At 38.6% G+C, this 17,245-nt stretch overlaps 1 protein-coding gene and 1 pseudogene across 1 annotated transcript; one reads left to right on the top strand and one right to left on the bottom strand.

Moving 5' to 3' along the window:
- The first annotated feature begins 1,117 nt into the window (after positions 1 to 1,117).
- Positions 1,118 to 2,032, top strand: LOC112912176 (olfactory receptor 4C11-like). The gene has a single exon (XM_025988911.2). The coding sequence runs from the start codon at positions 1,118 to 1,120 to the stop codon at positions 2,030 to 2,032; it is 915 nt and encodes a 304-aa protein (XP_025844696.1).
- Positions 2,033 to 8,336: 6,304 nt separating this feature from the next.
- Positions 8,337 to 9,070, bottom strand: LOC112912169 (solute carrier family 25 member 43 pseudogene; annotated as a pseudogene).
- Between the last annotated feature and the right edge of the window lie 8,175 nt (positions 9,071 to 17,245).

Here is a 17,245-nt window from a genome sequence, read left to right on the forward strand (position 1 = left end):
AGATCATTTGATGTCAATATTAAAAGGTACAAAAATGTTGTAGGACAGAATAAAGATAAATTGTAGTAATTTCCTAAATTTAAGCAATAGAAGGTAAAATTATGGCCACCATGAACCTGAGTTTGGGTAAATAATTTTTTCTTAAAGCATAATCCAACCAAGATACTGAAGAGATCAGGAATAATAGGTGGAAACTGTGCCCAAATCAAGAAATGTGTGTGTTTTTAAGATTTTATTTATTTATTCATGAGAGACACAGAAACATAGTCAGAGGGAGAAGCAGGCTCCCCACAGGGAGCCCGATGTGGGTTTCGATCCCAGGACCCCAGGAGCAGAACCTGGGCCAAAAGCACATGCTCAACCACTGAGCCACTCAGGCACCCAAGACAGTTTCCAAGAGTGTATATTTTAAAATTATGTAAGGATATTATTTTTCAGTGATTGAGCTGCATATACATTATACACACATATATATATATTATACATATAGGTATATACTTAGTAAAGTATCTATTAGAATGTCTAATTGTGAGAATCCCTGGGTGGTTCAGCAGTTTGGCCCCTGCCTTTGGCCCATGGCGTGATCTTGGAGTCCCGGGATTGAATCCCACCTCGGGCTCCTTGCGTGGAGCCTGCTTCTCCCTCTGCCTGTGTCTCTGCCTCTGTGTGTGTGTGTGTGTGTGTGTGTGTGTGTGTGTCTCATTAATAAATGAATAAAATATTTTTAAAAAAAGAATGTATAATTGTCAAATGAAGGAAAAGCTTCAAGACATTAAAGTGACCTGATCAAGATTATATAGCAAAGTCATTAATTCTCAGAACTTGGCAGAGCTCATGATCACTTGAGAGCTCTTTTTACACCCCAAAATCTTGGTCCATGTAGGAAGATCTTCAGTTAATACTTATAGTTAAAGCATGAACATCAGCATTTAAAAAACAAAGTTTCCTAAGTGATTATAAGACATGAAAAATTGAGAACCATTGATTTATGTGTTTATAGAAGTATAAAAGCACAATTCTGAATCCAAGTCTACCACTACTGCCAAGTTACTATTTCCCCAATTTTCTCTGCAGGTGAATAATTTCTCGGCTCTGTTTTTCTACATTCACTGTAACGATGGAGTTGAATAGCAGTGTGAATGAGTTCATTCTGTTTGGGTTAACACAGGATGTTTTAAAGGAGAAAGTCGTACTTGTGGTCTTTGTGTTTCTATACCTTGCAACTCTGTTGGCAAATTTACTGATTGTTATAACCATAAGATACAGCCAGACACTTGGGAGCCCCATGTACTTCTTCCTTTTCTACTTATCCTTTGCTGATGCCTGCTTCTCAACAACCACTGCTCCTAGGTTGATAGTAGATTCTGTATCTAAGAAGAAAGTTATCTCCTACAATGAGTGCATGACTCAGATTTTTGCATTTCACTTCTTTGGGTGCATGGAGATCTTGGTGCTTGTCCTCATGTCCTTGGATCGCTATGTGGCCATTTGTAAGCCTCTGAGGTATACAACTATCATGAGCCGGCGTGCCTGTGGTACACTGGTGAATCTAGCCTGGGTGGTGTCTTGTATCCATTCTTCTGCACAAATTTTCCTGGCTTTGAAGTTACCATTCTGTGGACCTAATGTTATTGATCATTATTTCTGTGATATGCCACCTTTGTTGAAACTTGCATGCATGGACACTCATGCAACCAATTTACTCATAGTTTTTAATAGCGGGGCTATCTGCACAGTAAGTTTCATGGTCCTGCTTACCTCTTATATTTTCATCTTACATTCTTTGAATAACCAGAGTGCAGAAGGAAGAAAGAAAGCCCTCTCTACCTGCACATCCCACATTATTGTTGTCATCTTATTTTTTGTTCCGTGTATATTCACATATACTCGCCCTGTAACTTCATTTCCAGCGGACAAGATGGTGGCTGTATTTTACACTATTGTGACACCCTTGCTCAATCCTCTAATTTACACGCTGAGAAATGCAGAAGTGAAAAATGCCATGAGGAAGCTATGGTGCAACAAACTCTGACTTGAGATTGGAAAACACAGAGGACAGCAATTTTTAATTCTGTAACAATTTAAATAAAATTGGAATGATAGAAAAGAGAAAATGTTTTCATCCCAATGTGGACAATAGAATCCTTTCACAGTAGGACATTTGGAGACATAGGCAGAATGGCCACAGAGGACAGAACCATTTTATTTTAAGTCAATCTCACAGAGTGCCAAAACATCAAATACAGTCGTATCTGTGAGAGGATAAGCCCACTCCTCCCTTCTGCTGTCTGTACAGCAGCTTGTGAGCCAGATTCTGTTGTATCTATAGATTTATCTTCATCCTTTGTACATTATTCTGGTTTGCACTTCTCTTTCTCATGTTTCTGACCTGGGTTGGAAAACTGGCCCCTACTTTTGACAGATCAGTTTTGACAGTAATACATCTGGATCTTATCTTTTCTGGCTCAACAGTGAATAGCCCAATGTCACTATAAGAAACTGATGATCTCATAGGAGCATACATATCAACTAATTAAGCTTCTTTTTGGTACTTGTCTTCCCTTTGTAGCATCTTTTAAAAATGGCCTTTTTTTTTTTTGCCTCTTCAGCATATACAAGGAGATAACTCATGAACCTCTATTCAAATAGTATAAATCTAGTTATAACAAATATATTCATTGTATTACTCCATAATTTCTACATACTTTAACATCTTTTTTCTTTGTTCATTGTATTTATTTGTCATTATTTGTTCATATTCTTAGATTCACATATATTTGTAATGTGTGTCCATGGGCATTTTCCTAACTGTTGATTGGTGAATTGGTGACAATTTTATACAATTCTGAGAGTTATATTATAAAAATCAACATTCATTGATAAAATCATACATATGTAAAAAGCAATGACTGACAAAGAACAGAGCTAATGTTATAATATTTCATCCCAAAAGGGAAGATGCAAGGAAATGTTTCACTGACTAGGGGATAAGATTGCTTGATTGCCTAGCATGGCATATATGCTTCTGGGTTGGGAGAAAAGTTTCAGGCTATGGCTTCTTGAATTCTACCTTTATTAAACAAACTTGAATGGTAATTTGGCTTCCTTTAGAGATTTTCCTCCTTGGAGAGAAAAGTATTGATCAGTGAGTGGAATAAACACTTTGGTGTTTTGGTTTATATTTTTCATGTATTTCATTAGATTTACATTGTAGTTCAGGTACTGTTAACTAATGAGTATGGACAACAGCAGCCAGTCCCTGTGAAAGTGGGCCATGAGTCTGTCCGTGAGAATAAATATAATCAATATTTTCCTATGGATCCGATGACAAGCCTGAAGTGTAGCAGATGGTCTAAAGCCAGTCTAAGAGACTGTATAAATATGCCTCCTTGAGGATAAAAGTTTGGAAGATTTATTTAAAGCTCCTCTCCTGTACTGGAAAAATCTCTCAAAGTACAAATCCTAGAAGGGAGCCTGAGTAGCTCAGTTGATTAAGTGTCTGACTCTTGGTTTCTGCTCAGATTATGATCTCATGGGTTGTGAGATCAAGCACCATGTCAGACTCCATGTTCAGAGGGGAAGTCCGCTTGAAGATTATCTCCCTCTGCCCTTCCCCCCACTCACACTCTAAAATAAATAAATATCTTTGTGTAGGATGTAAGAAAATGGTCCAGTTTCACTCTTCTGCGTGTGGCTGTCCAATTTTCCCAACACCATTCATATACAAAGATAAACTCAAAATGGTTGAAAGATCTATATATGAGACAAGAATCCATCAAAATCCTAGAGGAGAACACAGGCAACAGCTTTTATGAACTTGGGCACAGCAACTTCTTGCAAGATACATCTATGAAGGCAAGGAAAACAAAAGCAAAAATGAACTATTGAGACTTCATTAAGATATAAAGCTTCTGCACAGGAAAGGAAACAATCAACAAAACTAAAAGACAACCCACAGAATGGGAGAAGATATTTGCTAGTGACATATCAGATAAAGGGCTAACGTCCAAGATCTATAAAGAATTTATCAAACTCAACACCCAAGAAACAAACAATCCAATTATGAAATGGGCAGAAGACATTAACAGACATTTCTCCAAAGAAAGCATATACATGGCCAACAAGCCCACGAGAAAATGCCATATCACTTGCCATCAGGGAAATACAAATCAAAACCACAATGAGATACCTCCTCATACCAGTGAGAATGGCTAAAATTAACAAGGCAGGAAACAACAAATGTTGGAGAGGATGTGGAGAAAGGAGAACCCTCTTGCACTGTTGGTGGGAATGCAAACTGGCGCAGCCACTCTGGAAAACTGTGTGGAGGTTCCTCAAGAAGTTAAAAATAGAGCTACCCTAGGACCCAGCAGTTGTACTACTGGGTATTTACCCCAAAGATACTGATGTAGTGAAATTCTGGGACATCTGCATTCCAGTGTTCATAGCAGCAATGTTCACAATATCCAAACTGTGAAAGGAGCCATGGTGTCCTTCAACAGATGAATGGATAAAGAAAATGTGGCCTAATATATGATGGAATATTACTCAGCCATTAGAAATGACGAATACCCACCATTTGCTTCGACATGGATGGAACTAGGTATTATGCTGAGTGAAATAAGTCAATCAAAGGACAATCATAATATGGTTTCACTCATACATGGAATATAAGAAATAGAGAAAGGGATCACAAGGGAAAGGAGGGGAACTGAGTGGGAAAAATTAGAGAGGGAGACAAACCATGAGAGACTTCTAACTCTTGGAAACAAACAAAGGGTTGCAAAAAGGGAAGTGGGTGGGGCGATGGGGTACCTGGGTGATGGGCACTGAGGAGGGAACTTGATGAGATGACCACTGGGTGTTATACTATATATTGGCAAATTGAATTTAAATAAAAAGTGTAATAAGAATAAAAATAAATAAATAAATAAATAAATAAATAAATAAATAAATAAATAAAAAGTGTAAAAAAATAAATAAATATTTTTTAAAAAGTACAAATCCTGTAGATGATGAGGGAGGAATTTCTCGATTGGTAACATAAAGCATCAATAAGCTACTTGCCTTGCTACCTTTGCCACATATTTAGCTTGGCTATTAATTTCTGTAGTTTAGTATTGCTATAGAAAGAGAGGGGAAGGAAAGAGAATAGGAGAAAGAAGTGGTAATGGAGATGATATTATGGAGAGAAATCTTTTCACCTTGAGTTTTAGGAACCTCTGCTAAAGGAGTGTTTTTTTTTTTAATAAATTAATTTTTATTGGTGTTCAATTTACCAACATACAGAAAAACACCCAGTGCTCATCCCGTCAAGTGTCCCCCTCAGTGCCCGTCACCCATTCCCCCCACCCTCCGCCCTCTCCCCTTCCACCACCCCTAGTTCGTTTCCCAGAGTTAGGAGTCTTTATGTTCTGTCTCCCTTCCTGATATTTCCCACACATTTCTTCTCCCTTCCCTTTTATTCCCTTTCACTATTATTTATATTCCCCAAATGAATGAGAACATACACTGTTTGTCCTTCTCCGATTGACTTACTGAACTCATATCTGTCAATAGTAACTCTGAACGTGAACGGGCTTAACGACCCCATCAAAAGGCGCAGGGTTTCAGACTGGATGTAAAAGCAGGACCCATCTATTTGCTGTCTACAAGAGACTCATTATAGACAGAAGAACACCTACAACCTGAAAAAAAAGGTTGGAGAACCATTTACCATTCAAATAGTCCTCAAAAGAAAGCAGGGGTAGCCATCCTCATATCAGATAAATTAAAATTTACCCCGAAGACTATAGTGAGAGATGAAGAGGGACACTATCTCATACTCAAAGGATCTATCCAACAAGAGGACCTAACAATCCTCAATATATATGCCCCGAATGTGGGAGCTGCCAAACATTTAAACCAATTAATAACCAAACTGAAGAAATACTTTGATAAAGGAGTGTTTATGGAAGGTCATTGATGATCAGGACCCAGACCTTCCACTTGAATGCCAGACTTGTATACTCAACTACTTGCTTGATACTTTCCTTTATATATCTAAAAGATATCTTCGTATTTAATGACTGATTTTTCCCCTTCAAAACTGTTTATTTATTTATATTTAAGATTTAATTCATTTATTCATGAGAGACACAAAGAGAAAGGCAGAGACAGAGGCAGAGGAAGAAGCAGGTTCTCTGTGGGGAGCCCAGTGCAAGACTTGATCCCAGGACCTGAGATCATGCCCTGAGCCAAAGGCAGATGCTCAACCACTGTTCCACTCAGTGCCCCACAAAAGAAATTTAATAAGGAAAAATACTTTCAACATACTGGAAACCTGTGTGTGTATAAATTAACAATAATATTAGAAATTTTTAAATAAATAGATAGGCACTATTTGAAAGGACAGTTATATAAACTTAACATAGAGGTCTCAAGGTGAAACAATTTGAAATCTGATTTTTAAAAAATCTAGTAAAGATGATTAGCCTAAAGTGTTTTTTTCAGTTACATTTTTGTTTTTGATATGTGTCAAATGTTCTATTTGATTCTTTCTAGGCAACTAGGACATCTTGTGAGAATAACTTGACTAGATAATTTATTTTCAGGGTAGGCTTGCAAAGCACGTTAAAAATGCAGAGAATTCAGACCACTTAAACTGTACATGACTTCACCTGAAAGAATGTCATTGAAGGCATAATTAAACAATCATGGTAAAAACTGCCTTCCAGAAAAAGCAAGATTCCTGAAACACCTAAGCCTGTGCTGCTTCACATTTAAATAAAGAAGCATAATTCTACTATGGTACTGATAACTTTTAAATATTAGCTATTTTAATTTAGTTTCTTACTAAGGCATAATTAAACTGTGGTGTTTGCACTCAGAAGTCAGCAAAGATTATGAATTCCAGAATGATTGTACTGAAGTCTTGAGTCAAGTTGAGCAAAACTAGGCTGATGTGGTTTAGTGCAAGCTGTGACCCTGTGGCTGAGTTCGTGGCATGGTATCTGCTCAGTCTTGTTGCTTCAAGGTGTCACAGGAATGTCCTTTCTTTGGTATTGTATAAATTGCACATTTACATTCAGAGTGTAAATCGCATATTTCATTACTGCTAGGTTTTGCTATCAAATCTGATGAAGTGCCATCATGAGACAGTTATGTTGGGAAACTTTCCCATGGCACAGGTGTTCACAAGGACATCAGTTTGGAGCTCAGAGAAATAGTATGGCTTAATCTTCACAATTCCAAGAGCAGCAGACAATAATATCCTCTCATCACTCCATGTGTACACAATATGAGGCTACATCTACCTGTGATTGTAGCATGCCTTCGGTCAGTACTATTTATTTATTTATTTATTATTTTTAAAGATTTTATTTATATATTCACGAAAGACACAGAGACAGAGGCAGAGACATAGGCAGAGGTAGGAAAAGCAGGTTCCATGGAGACAGCCTGATGTGGAACTCAGTCCCAGGACTCCAGAATCATGCCCTGAGCCAAAGGCAGACACTCAACCACTGAGCCACCCAGGTGTTCTTTTTTAAAAAAATATTTTATGTATTTATTTGACAGAGAAAGAGAGAGCACAAGCAGGGGGGATAGGTAGATAGAGGGGAGTGTATATAGACACCCCACTAAGTAGGAAGCCCAATGCAAAGTTCAATACCAGGACTCAGGGATCATGACCTGAGCTAAAGGCAGACATTTAACAAACCGAACCACCCAGGTGCCCCTCAGTCAGTACATTTTTATTTGATTTTAAAGAAACGGTTCTTTAGACTTTGGTTGTTCAGTTTTGCATAACTTTTTAAAAATATTTTATTTATTTATTCATGAGAGACACACACACACACACAGAGGCGGAGACACAGGCAGAGGGAGAAGCAGGCTCCATGCAGGGAGCCCAATGTGGGACTCGATCCCCGGACTCTGGAGTCAAGCCCTGTGCCAAGTCAAGGCAGATGCTCAACCTGCCAGGTATCCCAAACTCTTTTTTTTTTTTTTTTTTTAGTTGGCTCCATACCCCAGCATGGAGCCCAACAAGGAGCTTGAACTCACAACGCTTCGATCAAGACCTGAACTGAGATAAAAAGTCAGCTACTTAACCAACTGAAATACCCAGGCAGCCCTAAAGAACTTTTTAAATTTCCATAATTCAGGCAGCCTGGGTGGCTCAACAGTTTAGCGCCACCTTCAGCCCAAGGCCTGATCCTGGAGATCTGGGATCAAGTCCCACATCGGGCTCCCTGCAGTGGAGCCTGCTTCTCCCTCTGCCTGTGTCTCTGCCTCTCTCTGTGTGTGTGTCTCTTGTGAATAAATAAATTAAAAAAAATAAATTTCCAAAATTCCTGGGGCTTCAAGCTCTGATCCAGCCCTGGAGTTAATTTATAGCTGAGAGGAGACACAATGTAACAATTTTGGTAAAGACAGATTCTCTTGCAAAACTCAAAGTTGCCAAACGTAAGGCCAAAATAGGGAAGGATCTTCAGTAAATTGACAGTCCATTCCAGAGTCCAGTACCCCTGGGACTTTCACCGTCTGTGGGAAGCAGTGTCTGCTCTTGAGAAGTGGACATCTACCCCTCTACAGTGAGGATGGTACAGGCTCTGAGCTTTCAACTTTCTTTTCACTATGTTGAAGGCAAAGGAGAGGTCTGGGCCACCTAAGTAGCCAAGAAGGCACTGGCAAAGTTCTAGAGGAGAGAGCCAATCTCATGGTCCAGTCTAGAATTTAAGTTCATAAAAAACTAGAAGGGAATCAGCAGAGAAAGAAAGAGCACCTACAATAGTAAAGAAAACCCCTTGATAATGGGACAGGAACCCTTCCTATTGATAACAGTAGAAAAAGCACAGAGAATCCCTCTGTAAATTGATTCCATCATGTTCTGCACAATTAACCTGTTTTTGATGAGGTCTGTAGGATATATCACAATAGTAAATATCATGTCTGCCAGATTCCCAGCCATAATGGAGCTCCACTGGGAAATATGGCCCAGGTCATCTGTGAATAGCACTACAAATTTGTGGTAGGGGAGGTGCTGCAGGAGAAGTGATGCAGGCATGCCACCATGCTTCCCTTCCATGTCCTGAACTCCCTACATCCCCAGAACCACTGGGATCCTCTCCCTGAGAACCACTAGGCTGAGCACCCTTGCTGGTCCCATCCTGGCCAGGGAGACCAATAATGACTGATCTTGCAATAAAATATACTACACCTGTGGCCTTCCCCAGAAAATTCCATCCTTCCAGTTTCCCAGGCCCAAAACATGGAAGTAAAAAAAACAATTGGTAACCTAACCTGCTGGGAAAACATTGTCTTCAAAATATAAGCAGAATGTGATCAATTTTCCCACCAAATCTCCTTCTATCTTTGTCTGAACTAATCTGCTAGAAAAACATTGTTTGCCTTCAAAATATATTGCAGGATGTGATCTATTTTCCCACCAAATCTCCTTCAATCCCAGTCTGAACTACTATTATCTTTCACTTAAATCATAGTCATGAACTCAGAATTGTCCCTAATTCCACTTTTGCTCTGCTAAATCTATTTTCAGCATAGCACACTTATCTGCTTAAAACCCTGCAATGATTCCATTTTGCTCATAGAAAAGATCAAATTCTTACAAAGATTTGTTCTGTTGCCCCTTTGGCTTCTTCTGGTATTTCCATACTTCCTGCCTTGGCTCCACCCATACTGGCTTCTGTGTAATTTCTTGATGATATCAGGGAGGCTTTTCCTGCTTAAAATATGAATGCATCTACTTATGGCATTATTCTAATCTCTCTTCAATGAGGCTTCCCATATGCCTATTTATTTTTTTAATTTTTTTCATAAATTTATTTTTTTTATTGGTGTTCAATTTCCCAATATATAGAATAACACTCAGTGCTCATCCCATCAAGTGCCCCCCTCAGTGCCCATCACACAGTCACCCCCCCCACCTCCCCTTCCACCACCCCTAGTTCATTTCCCAGAGTTAGGAGTCTTTCATGTTCTGTCTCCCTTGCTGATATGCCTATTTAATACCAAATTCCCAAATTCCTATTAACATGCCTGATCTCTTTTTCTTACTTGACTTCCCTTTTTAATTTTTTTTTTTCTAAAGAGGTAGTGGAGAGGGGCAGAGGGAGAGAATCATAAGCAGGCTCCACGCTCTGAGTTGTTTCTGTATATCATCGCTATGTCTGTGTTAGTCTTGGGCTCTGTCTTCACTTACCAGATCCCCTTTAATATTTCTTGCAGGAATGACTTAATGATCACAAATTCTTTTAGTTTCTCTTTGTCTGGAGCTCTTCATCTCACCTATTCTGAATGACAGCCTTGTTGGTAAAGTATCTTAGACTGCATATTGTTCTAATTTAGCACCCTGAATTTATCATGCCAGTCCTTTCTGGCCTGCCAGGTCTCTGTGGATAGGACTGCTGCCAGTCTTATGTTTCTACCCTCATAGGTTAAGGACCTCTTGCCCTGAGCTGCTTTCAGAATTTTCTCTTTGTCTATGAAATTTACAAGCTTCAGTGTTATATGTTGAGATGTTGGCTTATTTTTATTGATTTTGAGGGGGATTCTCTGTTCCTTCTGGAGTTGAATGCCTATTTCCTTCCCCAGATTAGAGAAGTTTTCAGCTATAATAAGCTCATATATACCTTCTTCCCCTCTCTCTCTTGCTTTTTCCTCTTCTTCTGGACCCTAATTATTCAAACATTGTTTCATTTTGTGGTATCACTTTTCTCTCAAGTTCTCCTCTTTTTCCTCAGTTTTGTTTTTCTCATTCATTTTGTCTTCTGTATCACTGATCCTCTCTTCTGTCTCATTTATGCTAGCAGTTAGAGACTCCACTTTTTATTGCATCTCAGTAGTAGCCATTTTGGTTTTGACCTCATTAGATTTTAGTTATTTTATTATGCTAGAAAGGGATTCTCTAGTGTCTTCTATGCTTTTATCAAGCCTAGCTAGCTAGTATCTTTATAATCATTATTCTGAATCTAGTTCCAACATCTTACTTCTATCCATACCTATTAGGTTCCTGGCAGTGAATACTGCCTCTTGTTCTCTTTTTTTGAGTGAGTTCTCTCATACTGTCATTCTGTCCAGAGAATAGAAGAACAAAAGAACAAAATACTGAAATAGCAACAACAACCCCAGAGAAATATACACTAAACAAATCAGAAGAGACAGAAACAAGACAAAACAAAAAACACCCACCACCCCTCCTCCCAAAAAAAGAAAAACAAAAAAGAGGGAGAGGAGAGAGAGAGAGAGAGAGAGAGAGAGAGAGAGAGAATACAATGAAGAAAAAAGACACCCCCCCCACACACATATACATATACAATGAAGGGATAAAATGTAACTGTAAAAATTAAAATTAAAAAAGACTTAAAAAAAGAATTGATAAAATAAGAAATTAGCTGAAGAGGAAAAAAATAATTGAAAAATTAAAGAATCATGAAAAAATACACTAATTCTACACACTATTTTCCCCTTGCACTGGAGTTCTGCAGATCTATATGATTGATAGACTTGGAGTTAACTGCATGTTCTGGATGGTTTTCTGGGGGAGGAGACTATTACTCTGATTCTTAGGTCTTTGCCATGGGTGGAATTGAACTGCCCTTGCCAGGGGGCCAGGCTGAGAGTGAAAGGCTCCAGATTGCTCTATGTGGCTTTTGTTCCCTGAAGGCTTTACCCAAAGCTTTAAGGATGAAAATAAAAATCGTAACTCCCCTTCCCTCAATCTTCAGGACTGAAGCTGAAAGTTCATGCTCCCTTCTCTTCAGTGTACCCTTAGGGAAAAACAGTAAATCATTCTTGTCTCTCTGGTTTCAGTCTGCACTCTGTGTTCACCCCACCTGTGACTGGGCATTTTTATCTCAGGCACAGGGCCTCATTTCAAGTCTCCAAACTTTACAGACTCCTGGTGGTGTATACCAACCCTGCTCCTCCTGGGACAGGAAGAGGATCTCAACTGGGTTCTGCTACTTCCTGAGCCTCTGCATGGAGAGCAGTCACCTGAGCATGATGCAGATTATGGTTTCTGGCAACATCGAGCAGAAATCTGGCTCCTGGGCTCACTGTTTGCAACTGGCCTTCCTGCTACAATACCTGGGAACTCTGCCACACTCCGGCACTTCCGTTCTTTCTCTGACCTTGGGGACCTTAAGACCACACTGTTCCACCTAGGAGTCCACTCTGATTCACTTCCTGAGTGCCTTTCCAGCAAACTTTTAACAGTTTGATTTTGCACTCCACCACTTTTACTACTTTCCAGTACTTGGCTTATGGAGGCTCCAACCCCACATGGTTTATCTTTCCATAATTTGCCTCAGATGCACATCTTGACACCTCATACTTTGCAAAAAGGAGTTGCTTTTCAGTTTATAGAATTGTAGTAATTTTTATCTCACATCTTGGTTGATTTTGCAGGTGTTTAGAATGATTTGATAGCTATCTAGCCGATTTCCAGGGACCAGACAAAATGAAAACCACCTACTACTCCATCATCTTAACTCTCTTCCCAGTCTGCAGCTTTAAATAGGTGGTCAGAATAGTCTTCATGGGGGAGATCACATTTGAATAAATACATGAAGAGAGTGAGGGGATATGGGAGTCAGCCATGTAGATATACACTGCAGTAATGTCTTGTAGGGTATGAGACTAGTGAGATGGTAAAATAGAGAGTACTAGATAAGATCAGAGAGGAAGCAATGGGTCCAGATCACATAAAGCCTTATAGGTTGCATTACATGACTTCCCTTTTGATCAAGTGAAGTGGAGCACCGCTGGAGAGCTTTCATCAGAGGAGAGACACGAAATGACTCACCTATTTTGTCTGATATTAGTATTGTTGCCTTAGATTTCTTTTTGCTTCTTTTTGCATTGTAAATGTTTTTCCATCCCTTTCTTTTTCAATTTCTGTGTGTCTTTAGGTCTGAAGTGAGTTCAACAAGGGGATAAAACAGTTATAAATCTTTATGCACCAAACATGGGTGCACCTAAATACATAAAACAACTATTAACAGACACAAAGGAAGAAATTGACAGTAATACAATAATAGTAGGGAATTCTAAAACCTCACTTACATCAATAGATAGATCATCCAGACAAAAAATCAACAAGAAATGAGGAGCTTTGAATGACAGATTTCACCAAATGGACCTAACATATTCAGAACATTATATCTCAATTCAGCAGAAGATGCATTTTTTTTTCAGGTGTACAGGGGACATTTTCTTAACTAGATCCTATATTAGGCTATGAAGCAAACAAGACTTAATAAATTAAAAAAGACTGAAATCACATTGTACACCTTTTTTTGACCACAGTGGTATGAAACTAGAAGTACTCGCAAAAAGAAACCTAGAAAGAACACAAATACCTGGAGGCAAAATAGCTTGCTCCTAAACAATGAATAGGTCAACCAAACAATCAAATAAGAAATAAAAGTATGTATGGAGATATATAAAAATGATAAGGGATTAATATCTAAAAGATATAAAAAATGTATATAACGCACCACCACAAAGACCAAAAATCTGACTTAAAAATGGACAGAGGACCTCAGTAGACATTTTCCCAAGAAGACAGAGAAAGAACAAGTGAGCACATGAAAAGATGTTCAATATTACTCATCATCAGGGAACTGCAAATCAAAACCACAATGGGATATCACCTCACACCTGTCAGAATGGCTAAATTTTTTTTAAAAAGAAATAAGTAGTGTTGGTAAAGACGTGGAATAAAATGAGCCCTCATACTCTGCTAGTGGGAATGTAAACTGGTGCAGCCACCGTGGAAAGCATGATGGAGGTTCCTCAAAAATGAAAAATAGTATTTCCATATGATTCAGTAATTCCACTATTGAGTGTTTACCCAAAGATATTTTTGCAATAATATGGATGGGTTGAGACGGTCTAAAGCTAAGTGAGATAAGTCAGACATACTAAGACAAATACCATATGAATTCACTTATATGCATATTTAAGAAAGAAGGCAAATTATCAAGAAATAGGAGACAATAAAAAAGAAAAAACCTCATACTCTTTTTTTTTTTAATTAATTTTTATTGGTGTTCAATTTACCAACATACAGAAAAACACCCAGTGCTCATCCCGTCAAGTGTCCACCTCAGTGCCCGTCACCCATTCCCCTCCAACACCCGCCCTCCTCCCCCTTTCCACCACCCCTAGTTCGTTTCCCCGAGTTAGGAGTCTTTATGTTCTGTCTCCCTTCCTGATATTTCCCAACATTTCTTCTCCCTTCCTTTATATTCCCTTTCACTATTATTTATATTCCCCAAATGAATGAGAACATACACTGCTTGTCCTTCTCCGATTGACTTATTACACCTGCACCCCGATGTTTCTATCAGCAATGGCCACAATAGCCAAACTGTGGAAGGAGCCTCGGTGTCCATCGAAAGATGAATGGATAAAGAAGATGTGGTTTATGTATACAATGGAATATTACTCAGCGATTAGAAACGACAAATACCCACCATTTGCTTCAACGTGGATGGAACTGGAGGGTATTATGCTGAGTGAAATAACTCATACTCTTAAATACAGAGAACAAACGGGTAGTTGCCAAAGGGGAGGTGGGCAAGTGGATGAAAAGGAGGAGGAGATTGAGAGTACACCTGTCATGGTGAGCACTAAGTAATGTGTAGAATTGTTTAAACAAAAAAAAATGTGCATTTTGTTATACAAAAACTGTAACTTAAGTTGCTTTAAAAACAAAAAAATCTGTAAAAGTATTTTCATTTCCACTTTCTTCTTTCTATACATACAACTTAACATCTTCAAAGTATTAGAGAAATTTTAATTAGTATTTTCATTTTAATTATTTATATTTTGTCAGTATCATTAGATGAATAATAATTATTGTATCTACAGTAACATTTTCTATAATAAGAAACTGGGAGAGGTTAAGAAACTTTCTTAAAGTCACAGAGACATAAATCATATCCCATGTGTTGGAGTGTGTACCTGTGCTCAGAGCTTTGTGTGTTGTTAGAAAAGATTCAGTGTAAGACTAAAGCCTTTGGGAACTCTTAGTCTATACTTCAGTGTGACTTGAAAGGCATACTTTGTCCTTAGAGCAGGGACACCAGTGGAGCAAGTTGGTAACTGAAATGAGATGGATCCCTTTGGAGTTTAGGAGGAAAGAAAGACTCTGTGGACAGAATCTGCCTCTTGATAGCCTTGTCTGGGATTACTTGGCGCCATGGTTTGCAGTGGTCCAGGAGTGACTGAGCTAAGTAGTTTAAAGAGCATATCCTTTGGGGTTGGGTGGGAGGTCACAGCCCTTATCCCTACAAAGCCTGGATATTTGTGAACTTCTATGAAATCTCTATAAATATCGTTGGAGGAAGAAGAAATATTTAATCCATATGCTCTGCCAAGGAATTGTTTGGGGTACTAGGGCTGCCTTTAGAGAGATGTTTCCATCACATTATACTGGGAATATTTCCTTTTTATTCTAAAAGTTCTAAAAGTAGAAGTAAGAAACTTTCTGCTGATATTGCAAAACTTATTGAAGAGTCTAATCCAAGCTTCTATGAAATATTGGCTACCTGTGGTGTGTCTCCTCTCCCCATAGATCCTGCAATGGAAAGCCTAGTAGATGTATTCGAAATATAGATTACATATTGCAAACACACTGCACATGATTGATTCATCTTCAAAATAAATCTGATTTGCAAGAGCAAAAACTATGGTATCTCTATTGGATCTCATCTCTTTCTGTACAAGAAATATGGTAAGTTTTTAAGCCCAACTAAATGATGTTCTTTTTTTGATTTCCATTAAGCACTGGATTTCAGGCAGTTGCCATTATGTAATTCTTTCAATCTCTGAGAAGCATGACGTGTCAGGAACATATTTCTCTCAGTGATGAGAAGATTCTGATGCGTCAGGGTTTCTGTCTTTCACTGTCCTTGATGCAGCACTGTCTCCGGACCAATTCTTATTGAATGAGGAGTACATTGAAGGGTGTAGAGGTATATTATCCTACACAGGTGGATTTCTTACTTGCAAGGCTTAAGGTCAGGAAAAGGAAAGGCTGTATACTGACCACATGCAATCAGTATGCATAGATAGTGTTGTTACCATGATTCTATGGCACTATGATACTACTTGTTCTGACATTAATGACTATAATGTTGGCTGCCCAAACCCACTGTCATCTAAGAATTACATTTTCTTTCTGGTGTTGGAGTAAGGGATGTTCTATGGAGTGGAGGAATGAGGAGTAAACTCTAGTGAAATCCTAGGATGAAGCACCCTTTTGCCTCTAGCAAGATGCTTTGCTCAGCCTTGAACTGTATTTAAATATAACTATAAATGCTGGTCTCTTCTTTTGACTCATCCTGAATTTTCCATCCATTTGATAGTCAGGACATGTACTGGATGTGTCCATGGTTTTGTTGCTTACCTATTTATGGTTTCTAGCTTTATGCTGGCTTCACTGGAGTGGCTGGAGTCTTTTGCTTCTCATGGCAGTAGTGGGTGGAGTGTCCAAGAAGGAGAGGTTGTTATGGAGCACAAAAGCTAGAGTTCTGGTACTGGTTTCTTTGTTACTTTTCTCTGCTAAACTGCCTACCAACCTAGCCTGATTTGCCCAAAATAGAACAATATGAACCTGCTTTATGAAATTTAAAATCAGATGAACAAAGATATTAAAACAAAAATGAAGAAGGCTATAATTAAGGATCGATTCTCTATACACAGACTCTCTCTCTTTCTTTGACACACACACACACACACACACATTTTTTTTTACAATTGAAATGCAATTAGCAAAAAGAGTGTTCAGGAAAACCTGGATGTTTTGCTGAGGAGATGGCATCTGAACTTGGTACTGTGTGCACAGTTAGCAATGCAGAGTGGAGGTTGTATCAGAGGAAGGTATTTATCACTAAGACATACTGAAAGTTTAGTGAATGTGATGGTGGGGGGGAATACTTATGAAGGACAGCAAGTGTCAGGTGTGCCTGGAGCATACATACCCAGAGGCATGGAATGAAATGTGGTAAGCAAGATTATGGCACTGTGTTCAAGGGCTTTCAAAATCATGGTGAATATTTCAGCCATTGCTTTAGAAAACCATAGTAACCATTTTATCATATTCATGATTCATCATATTTTTAGATTCCATTTCTTTTCAAGTTATAGTAAGGTGATTAAAAGAGGTAGAGGATAGAGGATTAGGAGAAGAGGGAATATCTGAAATTATGTCCTTTCTTTCTGCTTAGACATG

This window comes from Vulpes vulpes, chromosome 5, assembly GCF_048418805.1.
Source record: "Vulpes vulpes isolate BD-2025 chromosome 5, VulVul3, whole genome shotgun sequence".
Taxonomy (NCBI): Eukaryota; Metazoa; Chordata; class Mammalia; order Carnivora; family Canidae; genus Vulpes; species Vulpes vulpes.

Coding starts and splice junctions, on each gene's coding strand:
- LOC112912176 (XM_025988911.2), top strand. CDS start 1,118: ATGGAGTTGAATAGCAGTGTGAATGAGTTCATTCTGTTTGGGTTAACA.